Below are 16247 nucleotides of genomic sequence, written 5' to 3' on the forward strand. Positions count from 1 at the left end.
TGAAGACCCTTTTATTTAAAGCTGCTTTTACCAGAATCTTTTATTCTCTTATTTTTAACTCAAATTTGTAATCGTCTTTCGTTTTTTATGTTATTTTATGATTTTATGATTTTGTTTATCTAATTTTAACTTATTTCTGTTTTAAGATCATTATGATTTAATGACTTTATCTATCTATGTGAAGCACTGTGATTTTCTGTCTGTGATGAGTATTATATAAATACAATTTCCTTACTTACTGCGCTACACAAACAGAATTTATTTTAGTGAAACATTTTCTACGGTCATTGCGTGAGAGATGTATGGCTAAGGGCTGAATATTGTTTCACGGATTGCATAATCTCTACAATAGACGATCTTTTCCAGTTTGACCAACAGGAAGCACACCTTAAGGTTTAGGACACTTCCGGTAATCGTGACCCGGATTCATAACAACAGCTGAAAAGGGCTAATCGGTTAGCCCGAAGGCTACGTGTGTTGCGCAGCTTGTGTTGCGTTTTACGAACGGTTACATTAACCTAACCGGAACATGGAAGATATCCATGATACGGTAGCTTAAAGGCTAAAGTCTCACTCCGATTGAACCGCGAAAACGTTCGGACCGAAGCTAACAGTACCACGGTTCCGTGATCCGCAGCATCCCTGAACGTCTGTCAGGTGTCTGGTGACGGGTCTGAATTGTTTAAAGGTTTGTCTCGTGCTAACAGCTGTTTACAGTTTACCGCGTTGTTACACCCAGATGTTAGATTCTGCTCGATCTGGGTTTTGGTGTGGACCTGTTCATGTAGCCTAGTTCCCTGCTGGACCCTGAGAGACCCCTTAGACCTGATCCAGCACAAGCAGTGTGTTTTTGTGAATCTGTGATGTGTTGTTCTGTATCGGTTCTGTAGCACCGATCCTGGTTCAGAAGGATGACACCGTTTATCCTAAAGAAATTTAATTATCAATTAAAAAAATGTCTGCTGAACGTGAACATTCTGGCCCTGCAGATCTTTGTGTGTGTGTGTGTGTGTGTGTGTGTGTGTGTGTGTGGCTCAGAGGTAGTGAGGTCACCAACCACAAAAGATTGTAGCTCAAGCTAAGGACATTACATTTTTAATTGCTTAGTTCACAGACCTGAAATGAACAAAATCACATTTCAGGGTGTCTAATTGGTCGATCACTTTATCCATCTCTGATGCAAACTGGCCAATCCCGACCAGCAGCTGGATTTCTGGTGCCGCTCTACTGATCCCTTCTGTCAAGCTGTTTGATTTCTGATCAGAAACAGATGTTGCTGAAACCAGCAGGTTCTGAATCTCTGATGTGGATTAGTGAGTCAATTTAAGTTTAAAACATTTCCATTTGTTTCCTTCTTTTCCCAGACGTGTCCTGATGGGGAACCAGCTGGCCGGCATCGCCCCCTCTCAGATCCTCTCTGTGGACAGCTACTTCTCAGACATCCATGACCATGAATACGACAAAAGTCTGGGCAGCACCCGATTCTTCAAGGTGGCCCGGGCCAAACACCGGGAGGGCCTTGTGGTGGTGAAGGTGTTTGCCATCCAAGACCCGTCACTTCCTCTGACCAGCTACAAACAGGAGCTGGAGGAGTTGAAGATCCGCCTGCATTCCTGTCAGAACTGTCTGCCCTTCCAGAAAACCTCCCTGACGGAGAAGGCTGCCATCCTCTTTCGCCAGTACGTCCGGGACAACCTGTACGACCGTATCAGTACTCGGCCATTTCTTAACAATGTGGAGAAGCGCTGGATCGCCTTCCAGATCCTCAACTCTGTTGACCAGGCGCACAAGGCCGGTGTCCGCCATGGAGACATCAAGACGGAGAATGTGATGGTGACCAGCTGGAACTGGGTGCTGCTCACTGACTTTGCCAGCTTCAAGCCCACCTACCTGCCAGAGGACAACCCCGCCGACTTTAACTACTTCTTCGACACGTCCAGACGTAGAACGTGCTACGTTGCTCCAGAGAGGTTTGTTGATGGAAGCATGTTTACCACCGAGAGCGACCAGAACACACCGCTGGTGGACCTGACAAACAACAACCAGAGGAGCCGAGGAGAGCTCAAGCAGGCCATGGACATCTTCTCTGCAGGTGCACAAACCTGGAGGCTGAGCCTTCCAAACTCTAGAGAACCTCTGATCCAGAACACTTCAACTTTGACTCTGTGTCTTTTCAGGTTGTGTGATTGCTGAGTTGTTCACCGAGGGCGTTCCTCTCTTCGATCTGTCCCAGCTGCTGGCGTATCGGAAAGGCCACTTCCAGGCAGAGCAGGTCCTCCTGAAGATCGAGGATCAGAGCATCAGAGAGCTGGTAACGATCGGCACTCGCAGCTTTCTCTCAGACTCTCAGCAGCAGGAACAGTAAACGCGGTGCATGTCCTTCCTCAGGTGGTTCAGATGGTTCAGCGGGAGCCGGAGAAACGTCTGTCGGCCGAGGAATATCTGAAACGGCAGCGAGGAAAAGCATTCCCTGACATTTTCTACACCTTCCTGCAGCCGTACATGGCCCAATTTGCCAAAGAGACCTTCCAGTCTGCAGATGAACGGGTCCTCATCATACGCAAAGACCTTGACAACATCCTGCACAACCTGAGAGGAGGTGAGTGTCCCCTGGTCTCCCTCACACATCTGGGAGGTTTCTGACGAGGGGGTTGTTTCTATTCCTTCGTCTTCGTCTTCTTCGTCTTCGTCTTCCTCCGCTTATCCGGGTCTGGGTCGCGGGGGCAGCATCCCAACTAGGGAGCTCCAGGCCGTCCTCTCCCCGGCCTTGTCCACCAGCTCCTCCGGCAGGACCCCAAGGCGTTCCCGGACCAGATTGGAGATGTAACCTCTCCAACGTGTCCTGGGTCGACCCGGGGGGCCTTCTGCCGGCAGGACATGCCCGAAACACCTCCCCGGGGAGGCGTCCAGGAGGCAACCTGGCCAGATGCCCAAACCACCTCAACTGGCTCCTTTCGATCCGGAGGAGCAGCGGTTCTACTCCGAGTCCCTCCCGAATGTCCGAGCTCCTCACCCTATCTCTAAGGCTGAGCCCGGCCACCCTACGGAGGAAACTCATTTCGGCCGCTTGTATCCGCGATCTCGTTCTTTCGGTCATTACCCAAAGCTCATGACCATAGGTGAGGATTGGGACGTAGATCGACCGGTAAATCGAGAGCCTGGCTTTCTGGCTCAGCTCCCTCTTCCCCACGACAGATCGGCTCAGCGTCCGCATCACTGCAGACGCCGAACCAATCCGCCTGTCGATCTCCCGATCCCTCCTACCCTCACTCGTGAACAAGACCCCGAGATACTTAAACTCCTCCACTTGAGGTAGGACCTCTCCCCCGACCCGGAGGTGGCAGGCCACCCTTTTCCGGTCGAGAACCATGGTCTCAGATTTGGAGGTGCTGATCCTCATCCCAGCTGCTTCACATTCGGCCGCGAACCTACCCAGCAAGAGCTGAAGGTCAGAGCTGGATGAAGCTAGGAGGACCACATCATCCGCAAAAAGCAGAGACGAGATTCTCCTGCCACCAAACTCGACACACTCCACACCACGGCTGCGTCTAGAAATTCTGTCCATAAAAGTGATGAACAGAACCGGTGACAAAGGGCAGCCCTGGCGGAGTCCAACCCTCACTGGGAACAGGTCCGACTTATTACCTGCTATGCGGACCCAAACTCACGCTCCTCTGGTAAAGGGACTGAATGGCCCTTAACAGAAAGCCACCCACCCCATACTCCTGGAGCGTCCCCCACAGGGTGCCCCTGGGGACACGGTCATAAGCCTTCTCCAAATCCACAAAGCACATGTGGATTGGTTGGGCAAACTCCCATGCCCCCTCCATCACCCTTGCAAGGGTATAGAGCTGGTCCACAGTTCCACGGCCAGGACGAAAACCACATTGCTCCTCCTCTATCTGAGATTCAACTATCGATCGGACCCTCCTCTCCAGTACCTTGGCGTAGACCTTTCCAGGGAGGCTGAGGAGTGTGATCCCCCTATAGTTGGAACACACCCTCAGGTCACCCTTCTTAAAGATGGGGACCACCACCCCGGTCTGCCACTCCCTAGGAACTGCCCCCGATGACCACGCAATGTTGTAGAGACGTGTCAACCATGACAGCCCTACAACATCCATAGCCTTGAGATACCCAGGACGAACCTCATCCGCCCCCGGGGCTCCGCCGCTGTGTAGTTGTTTGACTACCTCAGCAACTTCTGCCCCCGAGATCGGACAGTCCATCCCCAGGCCTCCCAGCTCTGGTTCCTCCTCGGAATGCGCATTGGTGGGATTGAGGAGCTCCTCAAAGTATTCCTTCCACCGTCCGACTATAGCCTCAGTTGACGTCAGCAGCTCCCCATCCCCACTGTAAACAGTGTGAGCGAGTTGCTGCCTTCCTCTCCTGAGGCGCCGGACAGTTTGCCAGAACCTCTTTGGAGCCGATCGATAGTCTTTCTCCATGGCTTCACTAAACTCCTCCCACGCCCGAGATTTTGCCTCGGCAACTGCCACTGCTGCACCCCGCTTGGCTATCCGGTACCTGTCTGCTGCCTCCGGAGACCCACAGACCAGCCACGCCCTGTAGGCCTCCTTCTTCAGCCTGACGGCTCCCCGAACCTCTGGTGTCCACCAGCGGGTACGGGGGTTGCCACCACGACTGGCACCGGCCACCTTACGACCACAGCTAGCAACAGCCGCCTCGACAATCGCAGAGTGGAACAAGGCCCACTCGGACTCTATGTCCCCCACTGCTCTCGGGACGTGGTCAAAGCTCTGCCGGAGGTGGGAGTTGAAGACCGTCTTGACAGGTTCTTCTGCCAGGCGTTCCCAGCAGACCCTCACTATGCGTTTGGGTCTGCCAGGTCTACGCGGCATGTTCCCTTGCCATCTGATCCAACTCACCACCAGGTGGTGATCAGTTGACAGCTCCGCTCCCTCTCTTCACTCGGGTGTCCAAAACATACGGCCGCAGGTCAGATGATACGACTACAAAATCTATCATCGACCTGTGACCTAGGCTGCCCTGGTACCAAGTGTACCGGTGGGCATCCTTATGTTAGAACATGGTGTTCGTTATGGCCAAACTGCGGCTTGCACAGAAGTCCAATAACAAAACACTGCTCGAGTTCTGATTAGGTGGGCCGTTCCTCCCAATCACACCCCTCCAGGTCAAGCTGTCATTGCCCACGTGAGCATTGAAGTCCCCCAGCAGGACAATGGAGTCCCCTGATGGAGCACTATCTAGCACTCGTCCCAGGGACTCCAAAAAGGGTGGGTACTCTGAACTGATATTTGGCCCATAAGCACAAACAACAGTCAGGACCCGTTCCCCGACCCGAAGGCGCAAGGAAGCTACCCTCTTGTCCCCCGGGGTAAACCCCAACACACAGGCAGAGAGTCTCGGGGCTAACAAAAAGCCAGCCCCAGCCCTCCGCCTCTCACCCGGAGCAACTCCAGCAAAGTAGAGTGTCCAACCCCTCTCCAGGTCTCGGGTTCCAGAGCCAATGCAATGTGTCGAGGTGAGTCCGACTATATCTAGCCGGTACCGCTCAACCTCTGCCACAAGCTCCGGCTCCTTCCCCGCCAGCGAGGTGACGTTCCATGTCCCAAAAACTAGTTTTCTTGTCCGGGGATTGGACCGCCAAGGCTCCCGCCTTGGTCTGCCACCCGATTCGCATTGCACCGGACCCTTCATGTTCCTCCTGCGGGTGGTGGGTCCACAGTTGTTTCTATTCCTCACATCAGAACTAAATGAGTTTCTTCTGCAGGCTCCTCCTCCTCCTCCTCTTCATCCCAGGATGGCAGCCAAGGAGTAGGACGCCCCCAGGAGGAGCAGGGTCTTGTGGTGCTGGTTTCCGTCATCACCTCCTGCCTGCAGACGCTGCACTCCTGTGACTCCAAGCTGGCCGCATTGGAGCTCACCCTGCACCTGGCGCCGCAGCTCGGCGTGGATATCCTGCTGGACCGCATCACGCCGTACTTGCTGCACTTCTGCAGCGACCCTATGCCTCGTGTGCGCGCACAGGCCATCAGAACACTCACCAAGGTTCTGGCGCTGGTGAAGGAGGTGCCCAGAAATGACATCAACATCTACCCGGAGTACATCCTGCCGGGCATTGCTCACCTGGCTCAGGATGATGCCACCATCGTCAGGTTGGCGTATGCAGGTGAGGACCTTCAAGGCTTTATTGGAACCTCCAGTCGACACAGAGGGAGGTTTTTGTCCTCTCTGTTCCTCAATTCCATTCTGGTCCTCCTTCTCTTCTCTAGAGAACATTGCCCACCTGGCAGAGAGCGCGCTGCGGTTCCTGGAGCTGGTTCAGGAGAACAACGTGAACACGGAACAGGACCTGAGTGGAGAGGACACAGAGGAAACCAACCACCCCAATGAGAATTACGACTCAGGTACTATTCTCCTGGTGTGTGTGTGTGTGTGTGTGTGTGTGTGTGTGTGTGTGTGTGTGTGTGTGTGTGTGTGTGTGTGTGTGTGAGAGTGAGTGTGTGCAGTAAAACTGCTGTGTGTTTGCCATCCAGAGCTGCAGGCGCTGCATGAGATGGTGCAGCAGAAGGTGGTGACGCTGCTCAGCGACTCGGAGAACATCGTCAAACAGTCGCTGATGGAAAACGGCATCACGCGCCTCTGCGTTTTCTTCGGCAGACAGAAAGCCAACGACGTCCTGCTGTCCCACATGATCACCTTCCTGAACGATAAGAACGACTGGCACCTGCGGGGGGCGTTCTTTGACAGCATCGTGGGTAAGAACCTGATCTGGTTCTCGGGAACAGGTGTGTGAACCGGGCGTGAGCGCTGTTGTGTTGTTGCGTTGAAGGTGTGGCGGCCTACGTGGGCTGGCAGAGCTCATCCATCCTGAAGCCGCTCCTGCAGCAGGGTCTGAGCGACACCGAGGAGTTTGTCATCTACAAAGCTCTGAACGCCCTCACCTGCATGTGTCAGCTGGGCCTGCTGCAGAAACCGCACATCTACGAGTTCGTCAGCGACATTGGTAAGGTCAGGGGTCGTGGCCTTGGTGGGGTCTACTTGATATTTTCACTCTAAAGAAACAAAGGTTTCACCTGATCAAACTAAAGGTTTTCTGGACCAACATACACCCATAATGGACAGTTGTCAGCACGGTGGTGGAGGGCTGATGATTTTTGTTCCTCTGCTTTCCGTAGCTCCTTTCCTGTGTCACCCCAACCTGTGGATCCGCTACGGGGCGGTTGGCTTCATCACCATCGTTGCTCAGAACCTCAACGTGGCTGACATCTACTGCAAACTGATGCCTCACCTGAACGCCTTCATCATGCAGCCCATCATCCAGGTGAGTCCTCGCCCTCCTCATCTTCACTCCCACTCCTCACCCGTCTCCTCACAACCAGACGTCTCCTCCTCAGATTGATAAGGAGCTGGTTCTGCTGAGCGTCCTGAAGGAGCCGGTGAGTCGCTCCATCTTTGACTACGCGCTGCGGTCCAGAGACATCGCTAGCCTCTTCCGACACCTGCTTCTGCGCCAGAAGAAGAGGGCGGGTTCCATTCCCGAGTGTCCGACTCCCGATGACCCGGCCATCGCTCAGCTCCTCAAGAAGCTGCTGTCTCAGGTCAGAACCTCCTGCTGCCCCCCAGCAGACGGACCACTGCTCTGACCCGATTGATCAAAAATGCTCCCGGAGAACTTTCAGGTCAATAAATCTAACAAAACAAAACCAACGAGAGGAAATTTAGACAAAAGCGACTTAAATCGTGGCTCTAAGCGGAACCGCTCCTCAGTTCTCATTTGGGTTTAGAGACCTGATGCAGTGAAGGTTTGGATCATCAGGTCGGTGTCGTGGTTCTCCTGCTGGTCTCCTTACCTTTTTCTGTTTGCGGCTCTGATCAGGGCATGACGGAGGCGGAGGAGGACAAGCTGCTCGCCCTCAAGGACTTCATGCTAAAGTCCAACAAGGCCAAAGCCAACATGGGCGACCCGGGTCACCTGGGAGAGGCGGGGCTAACCGGCATCATCGACCTGGCCATGCTTGGGATCACCGGGCGACAGGTCGACCTAGTCAAGCCCAAAGCGGAGGCAGATGACAAGAGAGGTAGACGGGTCTGGTTTTGGTTCTGTTGGGTCAGAACCTGTAACCATATGTTGTGTTTCTGCAGCGAGGAAACAAACCAAGCAGGACGCCATGATGAACGAGGAGTGGAGGAGCATGTTTGGGTCTCAGGAACCGCCAAGCGCACAACCGGCAGTGGTAACACAACACACTCACAACAGCCTCCACCCCCCCAGTCAGCTGATTTCCTGTTTTACTCTTTTTCCAGGCCCCTGATGGCTCTGTCACTCAGATGAAGAAGACAGCGGCTCCGGTGGCGCCCGCCGCACAGACAGTGGCAAGTGGCCCCGCCTACCAGCGGCGCATCAATACCTGTAAGGTGGAGCTTCAGCAGCTGGTGCAGCAGAAGAGGGAGCAGTGCAGCGCTGAGCGCATGGCCAAGCAGATGATGGAGAGCGCTGAGTGGGAGAGCCGCCCTCCCCCACCAGGTAACCTGCTGTAGACACACCTGGCTGCAGGCGCAGCTGGACCCGACTTCTCACAGAGACTTGTGTTCCAGGGTGGCACCCGAAGGGTCTGCTGGTCGCTCACCTGCATGAACACAAAGCTGCTGTTAACCGAATCCAAGTGTCTGACGAACACGCCGTCTTCGCCACGGCCTCCAACGATGGATCCGTCAAAGTCTGGGACAGTCAGAAGATGGAGGGGAAAACCACGACCACCAGGTGAGTCTTCAGAAACAGGCTCCGCCCTCCTGGATGCAGGTTCACTTCATACACGACATTCTCTCTGAACGTCTTGTCGAACCTTGATGCTGAGGTGGTGGAACTAGGAGTAGAACCGGAGTCACATGTTCTCTTCTTCTACTTCTCTATTTGCAGGTCTGTACTGACGTACTCTCGGGTTGGAGGTCACGTGAAGACGCTGACGTTCTGCCAGGGTTCTCACTACCTAGCCGTGGCTTCAGATAACGGATCCATCCAGCTGCTCTCCGTCGAAGCAAACAAGCCCCCAAAGTCTCCCAAAGTCCAGCCGTTTCAGTCCAGGTACCAGAGCCAGCCCAGCTAGAACCCTGCTGACTAGAGCCTCACCGACTAGAACCCCCGCTAACTAGGACCCAACTAGAGCCCCACCGACTAGAACCCAACTGACTAGATTTTCACTGATTAAAACCCAACTGACTAGATCCCTACTGACTAGAACCTCACTAACTAGAACCCAACAAATTAGAACCCCACTGACTTGACCCTTGAACCCAGCTCTGCCTCATGCTGACCCAGAGGTGATCAGGTCTGACTCTGATCTGGTTCTGTTCTCTGTTTGCTTCCAGGAGAGTTCTTGGGATCTGTTTTGGTTTTGGGTGATTTTTATCTGAACAAACGTTGATGTGTGTCTCTGGTTCTGTCTGGTTCTAGGTCTCTGGACCTTCAGGAGGATGGCTGCGCCGTGGATATCCATCACTTTAACTCAGGAGCCCAGTCGGTTCTGGCGTATGCCACCGTTAACGGGTCACTGGTGGGCTGGGACCTTCGATCCAACTCCAACGCCTGGACACTACGTCATGACCTTCGACATGGACTCATCACATCCTTCAGTGTGGACATGCACCAGTGCTGGCTATGCCTAGGTCTGTACAGGACTTTTGGGTCCAGACCAGATCATAAGTTTTGTATCAAATATGTCCAGAACCTAAAAACGGGCCGTGGTTCTTGTGTCCTGCAGGTACAAGCAGCGGCATCATGGCATGCTGGGATATGCGGTTTCAGCTCCCCATCTCAAACCACTCCCACCCGGCCCGGGCGCGGGTCCGAAGGCTGCTGATGCACCCGCTGTACCAGTCCTCTGTGATTGCAGGTCAGAACTGTTCCGGTTCTCCTGAGCAGCGTTTGGTGTGAAAGTCCTCGTCAGCTGTGTGGTTCTGTCTCTGCAGCGGTCCAGGGAAACAACGAGGTGTCCATCTGGGACATGGAGACCGGTGATCGGAAGTTCACGCTCTGGGCCAGCTCGGCGCCGCCGCTTTCTGAGATGCAGGTCAGTAAGAAAAGGTTCTGACTGGAGCTGAAAATCAGCAGAGCTCAGAACCCGTTCAAGTCCAGAACCCGAATCAACTCCCAGTTTTTCCCCAGCTCTGCTTTAGGGCACCAGATTTCTATTTTGTATCATTTTGGATCTTATGTGTCTGAACTAAAGAATTGAGTCTCAGTTGGACCCCTGACGGAACACATCTGGGAAGGCTCTGTTTCCACGGTAACTGATTGTTTGCGTTGCAGCCGTCGCCTCACAGCGTCCACGGGATCTACTGTAGTCCTGCTGAAGGGAACCCTCTACTGCTGACGGCTGGGTCTGACATGAGGATCAGGTGGGAGCCAAACAACAACAACAACAAAACAAAAACAACATGCGCTCAGCAAGTTTTACCACCATGGTTTGGTTCTGCTCAGGTTCTGGGACTTGGCCTATCCAGAGAGGTCCTACATTGTGGCTGGAGGAGCCAACGACTCGCTGCATTGTCCATCTGTCCTCTACAGCCGCAAGATCATCGAAGGGACCGAGGTGGTCCAGGTAACACACACACACACACACACACACACACACACACACACACACACACACACACACACACACACACACACGGCTGGTGTGACCTCGTAACTTTTTACTCTGCAGGAGATCCACAGTAAACAGAAGAGCGGAGCTCCAGAGGACTCTCCTCGCCACGGCCTTGAGTCACTTCCTGTTGGACACCACGACATCATCACGGACATCGCCACCTTCCAGACCACACAGGGATTCATCGTCACCTCGTCCAGAGATGGAATCGTCAAAGTGTGGAAGTGAAACTGGAACGAACATTTGGAGTCTAAATTTGTTTTTTTTTTTTTACATAAAACTCAAAAACTGATGACTGCAGATTGCTGCTGATTGATGCCCCTCCCCCACCTGATGCCCCTCCCCCTCCGATAACTAGCTGCTGTTTACAACATTTAGACTGCTCAGGGCGGAGCCTCTACTTTGATTCGGTTTTAGCAGAACCTACCTGATGAACATCCAGGGGTCTGATGGGAAAGACCTTCAGTTGATTGGTCGTAGCTGCTGTCGGTCACTCTCAGCTCTAACCAATCAGATGAGTGTTTATTGTGAACTCACCTGTTGGTCTTCTTCTGCTTCAGTTGGATGGTTTTAAATCAGAACTCCAAACAAACCCGAAGGTTCCATCAGAACTTGGTTCTGTAGGTTTTCTGGTGCATTTATTTCAGGCTAAAATACTGAATAAAAACAGTTTTCTTCAAAAGAAGCTAAGTTTAAAATGTGGGGGAAGTGAAACCCAGGCTGCAGGGTGGAGAGGTGCGAAACATCTCACATTAGGAACCGGGTCAGAGTTTGATCCATCTTTAATAAAATAAGATTCAGACGCTGTTGATAAACTCTTTAATATCAGCTGATTCCTTCTATAAACATCCACCTGATTTCATGACAGGAAACACGTGACTGGGAAGAGTTCATGTCCAGTAGGAAGTTGAGCCCAGGAACAGGAAGTGCTCAGGAGTACAAAGGCACTGAAGGGTCACGTCATGTTTTCCGATTTCTCTGATTCACAGAAACGGGTTGTAAGTTGGTCGGATCAGAACCTCCGAACCAGTAATAAATACGTCACATTTAACGCGAGTCAAGGTTTTGGTGTTTTGTTGTTCCTGCTGAAGGTTTCTCAGTCTGGGACCAAATGGGTCTGATTAGGTCTGAGTGAGTCCGGTCAGGTCTGAGCTCAGTGTTTCCAGGTCCTGGTCATCGGAGTCTACTGACCAGCAGGTTTTAGGTGATACCAGATTTAAATAACTGGATTCATCTGAACATGAAGTGATCTCTTAGAATCAGGAACCATCTGAAACCTGCAGGACCGGTTCTGGTGGTCCGCGATGAAGACACAGCGTAGTTGAATTGAGTCTGTGACCCGCATAGTGGTTGTGGTTTTGGTGTCGTTAGCAGGGGACCAAAGTGGACTTCAGAGGTTCTGAACTAGTCCAGGAAATGTTCTGGATCTTCTTGCAGGTCTTTGAGATCAGCTAGAGCCAAACAGACAAAAAACTCAGAGTTCAAACAAAGGGGTGGATCTCGGGCCGGTCTTCAGACTAAACAAGTACTTCACTTGAATCCAAGGAAACTCCTGAACCGGTGGTTGTTTAGAACCTTCAGGGCTTCCGTAGAACCAAACATGCATGTTCAAGAAGCGACTCAGTATGGTGAGATTCATTTAGCTGCTCCGGTACCAGATCCCACAGTGATCAGCTGATACTATGCTCCTCCTCATCAACTCTTCATTACACACATCTTCTCACACTCCTCTTGCGTATCAAAGCGGTTGTCGTTGCCGTCACAGCCGCCGTACCAGAACCGAGCGCATTCCCTCTGCGTTGTGTCAAAGAACCACTTCATGGTGTAGTCCTGGCAGCTGCCGGGGTCCTGACGGAGGAGACAGGAACCTGGACAGAGATGGAGACAGAAGCATCACAGTGACATCATCTCACTCCAACAAGAAAATTACAGGACTAATTCTGTACTTCCATCCATTTTCCTCCGCTTATCCAGGGTCAAGTTGTGTAAAGGGATAAGACTTCCCTCCCCCTAGCCACTTGGACCTGGAGAAGACATCCTACCCTTTTCTAATTCAAGACCGTGTTCTCAGATTTAGAGGAGCTGATTCTCATCCCTGCTGCTTCACACTCTGCTGCAAACCGCTCCAGCAAAAGCCGGTCTGATGAAGCCAACAGGACTAACATCTGCAAAATGCAGAGACCTGATTCATAGGCTACCAAAACAGATCCTCTCACCACCTTGGCTGTGCCTAGAAATCCTGTCCATAAAAGTTAAGAACAGAATCGGTGACAAAGGGCAGCCTTTGTCGACTTACTGCCGACAATGCGGACCAAGCTCTGACACCGGGACCTAACAGGGACCCAACAGCCCGTATCTGAGGGCCTGGTACCCATACTCATGGTGGAGTACCCTCCCAAAGGGCCCCTGAGGGATGCGTTCGAACGCCTTCTCCAAATCCACAAAACACATGTAGATTAGTTGGGCGAACTCATCCACAACCTCCAGGACTCCCTAAGGATGTAGAGCTGGTCCAGTGTTCCACGGCCAGAATGAAAACCACATTGCTGCTCCTGAATCTGAGGTTTGACAATCCGATGGACCCTCCTCTCCAGAACACCTGAATAAACCTTACACCAGCAAGCGTCAGGAGTGTGATCCCTGATCCTGAACTTAATCCAGGTCATCCCAAACAGGAACTGATCCGATCACAGTGGATCCTGGTAAAGCTCGGATCTGCCCATCAAAGTCCAGGGATTTTATTTTTACTTCCATCAGAATGTTTGCAGAAAGAAAATCCATAGTGATGAAGGTTTAGTTGCTACTGGTCCAACTGGCTGGTTCTGACCCATTTTCTCAGTAGAGACCAGAACCCTAGAACTCAAACCCCAGTGAGACGTTTACCTTTGGCGTCGAAGTCGCTGCGCTCCGCCTGCAGCTTCATGCTGGAACCTGTGAGACAAAAGAGGAAGGCAGGTCAGGTCTGCGTCGCTGCAGCTTTCGTCCTGATCCCCGCCTGCAATCACAGTTACAGCTGTCGTCATGGTTACAGGCTCTAAGGAGCTTCATGGTCTAACAATGAACAGGTGAGGTGTAAGTGACAGGTAAACCAGGAGGTGTGTGACCAGGGGAAAGACAGAAAGCTGAGACTCATGCAGGCGAGTCGGTGACAGCAGCTGGTCCAGCTGGCTAGGAACTGGTTCTGTTCTCAAAGCTTTCAAGCCAAATGAAAGGAATTTTAAATTGGCTCAAGTCAAGTTGATGAAGTTCTGATTGGGTCGGTGAGGTTCTGATCAGACTTACTCTGGAGTCCACAGGTCTGGAAACACTGTTGCTCTGTGTGAAAGCGGTTGGCGTTGCCGCCACAGCCACCAAACCAGAACGGAGAGCATGACCCAATGTGTTTGTCAAAGAACCACATTTGGACAAAGTCAGAACACCTGGTACCAGAATCAGAATCCAGCTGACACCGGGCTGCAAGCAGAACACACACATTTAGACGAGAGACAAAGAGCTCAGAGCAGACAACACTGAAAGGTTCAGAATAAGAACCACGTGCAGCTGAAAGAGGCCAAGCAACAAACATATGAAGAGTAACAGGGAGGAGCTGCTGCAGGTTCTGTCTGCTATCAGAACCAGACTGACTACGTGTGGACTACCATTTATGTTTACTCCAGAAATGGATCTTGGGCTCTCTTCTGGACTTGTAATCTTGATCATGTCCATCTGGTCTATCCGAGTCTGCTGACCTGTCTGCTCCAAGAATGTCTTCTGCTCTTCATCTCTGATGATTTCACCAAGATCCACAAAACCCTGACTGGACACACAGCAGAACAACATGTGGGTCACCATTAAACCCCAAACCAGCTTCCATTACAGAACAAACTAGAAATGTAAATGTGGGACTGTTAAATCCCAGACCTGGTCCTGATAAACCTCGATCTGGTCCTGTTTAAACTCCGATCTGGTCCTGTTATTTGTTTTTTTCTTTTTAAATTATTTTTTCCCCCGTGTCCTGTCTGGCTGTGAAGCAAACAGGATTAATGTCTGAATGCTGGTGACAAGTCTGACAGATTTTACTCTCAAGTAGAGCATCAAAGCATCTGCTTTTAATGTCACGCCTGATACTGCCCCCCCCCCCCCCCCCCAAAAAAAAAAACAATCAATGAAGAACAAGAGTCTGCTTCTAGACCTGCAGAAAAGGGACACACAACAATACAACTGGAGCAAGCTATCACTGCGTCAACCTGATGAAGAAATGTAAAATCAACATTGTTTTATTGAACAATCACGATAATAAATCATAGTGCATTTAGTGCCAACCACAGCCTTAAGACGTGTGTTGAACGTGCCCAAGTCCATACTTATGAGAGCACCATGTGGGCACCTGTGTGTGTACATGCGCTTGTTTATGTAAGGTTTCTCTATATGATTGTCCAATAGAGAGTGTGAGGGGCCACAGATCTGCCCCCCAAAGATGCAGAGGAGATGGACGGAGCTCCAAGTCCCAGAGATCCAGGAGCTGATTAAATCTCAGATCCTGTCCTGTTTAAACTCCGATCTGGTCCTGTTTAACCCTCCCACTGTCTTTATGGGTGACCCCGTGAGGAAAGTTGACCGTTGAGCAGGATTGATGGTTTATCCCTTGAGGTCCATGTGGCAGGGGTGAGGTGGTGGAGTGAGCACCACCTCACCCCTGCCACATGGACCTCAAGGGATAAACCATCAATCCTGCTCAACGGTCAACTTTCCTCACGGGGTCACAACCATTAGGACAGTGGGAGGGTTAAACCTTGATTTTGTCCTGTTTCAACTCCGATCTGGTCCTGTTTAAACTCTGATCTGATTCTATTTAAACCTTGATCCTGTCCTGTTTAAATTCTAATCCGGTCATGTTTAAACCTCAATTTGGTTCTATTTAAATTCTGATCTGGTCCTGTTTAAACCTTGATTTGGTCCTGTTTAAACTCCAATCCAGTCTTGTTTAACCTCAGATCTGCATTTCTTTACATTTTACTTTGATTAGTTCTTAAATGATAAGTCAAGATTCTACTAAAATGACCTTTGTCTTGTGTTGAACTCACCCAGTGAAGCCAGTCTGTTCTTGGTCCAACCCAGTGAAGCCAGTCTGTTCTTGGTCCAACCCAGTGAAGCCAGTCTGTTCTTGGTCCAACCCAGTGAAACCAGTCTGTTGGCCACCCAGCTCCTCACAGATGGATTTGACAGCAGCAGGAGGATATGAATTTATTCCCTCTGAAACATCCAGAAAAACAAAGTTCAGACTGATCTGGTCTTCAGAACGTTACAGGAACCAGAACAAAAGTAATAAATAAAAGCTGACTAGAACTTTTCTCGACTTCATCTGCAGTGATGATTAAACTCTGCTCATATTGATTAATACATGATTATTAAAGTTTATGAACTAATCTGCATTTGACTTTTTCTTTTAGTTATGTCCATTTTATTTTTTCACAATTTATTTTTGGAGCGGGAGTGTATCAGGAAGTCAGCGTCTCTGCTCAGTCATCATTTTGCTTCATTTCAATCAGCATTCTAGACACTCATGAGAATCGTTTCCAGAGCTTTCCAGCCCAGTCTGTCCGTTACCAGTCCTGTCGACATCCTCTAAGTCCT

General features: G+C 51.1%; 2 protein-coding genes across 5 annotated transcripts in view; one reads left to right on the forward strand and one right to left on the reverse strand.

The window, feature by feature from the left end:
* Positions 1 to 461: 461 nt before the first annotated feature.
* On the forward strand, positions 462 to 10926 carry pik3r4 (phosphoinositide-3-kinase, regulatory subunit 4). Its single transcript, XM_015949594.3, is given in 21 exon segments — positions 462 to 688; positions 1365 to 2092; positions 2178 to 2311; positions 2389 to 2599; positions 5756 to 6154; positions 6258 to 6392; positions 6522 to 6743; positions 6818 to 6991; positions 7164 to 7309; positions 7383 to 7586; positions 7865 to 8066; positions 8131 to 8284; positions 8286 to 8512; positions 8584 to 8749; positions 8906 to 9070; positions 9440 to 9651; positions 9747 to 9878; positions 9955 to 10055; positions 10295 to 10383; positions 10466 to 10586; positions 10692 to 10926. Coding segments are annotated over 20 exon segments (4083 nt in total). The 5' UTR covers positions 462 to 688; positions 1365 to 1374; the 3' UTR covers positions 10863 to 10926.
* A 683-nt stretch (positions 10927 to 11609) lies between these two features.
* The window catches only part of col6a4a (collagen, type VI, alpha 4a), a 46188-nt gene continuing 41550 nt past the window's right edge, over positions 11610 to 16247 (reverse strand). For 2 of the 4 annotated variants that reach the window (XM_015949593.3, XM_015949589.3), the window contains 5 exons: positions 15698 to 15866; positions 14273 to 14430; positions 13917 to 14087; positions 13518 to 13565; positions 11610 to 12502 (listed from right to left, as the gene is read on the reverse strand). In XM_015949593.3, coding sequence (XP_015805079.3) covers positions 12330 to 12502; positions 13518 to 13565; positions 13917 to 14087; positions 14273 to 14430; positions 15698 to 15866 — 719 coding nt within the window. In that variant the 3' untranslated portion in view covers positions 11610 to 12329. Of the gene's footprint in view, positions 12503 to 13517; positions 13630 to 13916; positions 14088 to 14272; positions 14431 to 15697; positions 15867 to 16247 lie in introns of all 4 variants that reach the window. The other 2 variants (XM_015949592.3, XM_070551799.1) reach the window with 2 other exon arrangements.

This window comes from Nothobranchius furzeri, chromosome 5 (assembly GCF_043380555.1).
Source record: "Nothobranchius furzeri strain GRZ-AD chromosome 5, NfurGRZ-RIMD1, whole genome shotgun sequence".
Classification (NCBI taxonomy): domain Eukaryota; kingdom Metazoa; phylum Chordata; class Actinopteri; order Cyprinodontiformes; family Nothobranchiidae; genus Nothobranchius; species Nothobranchius furzeri.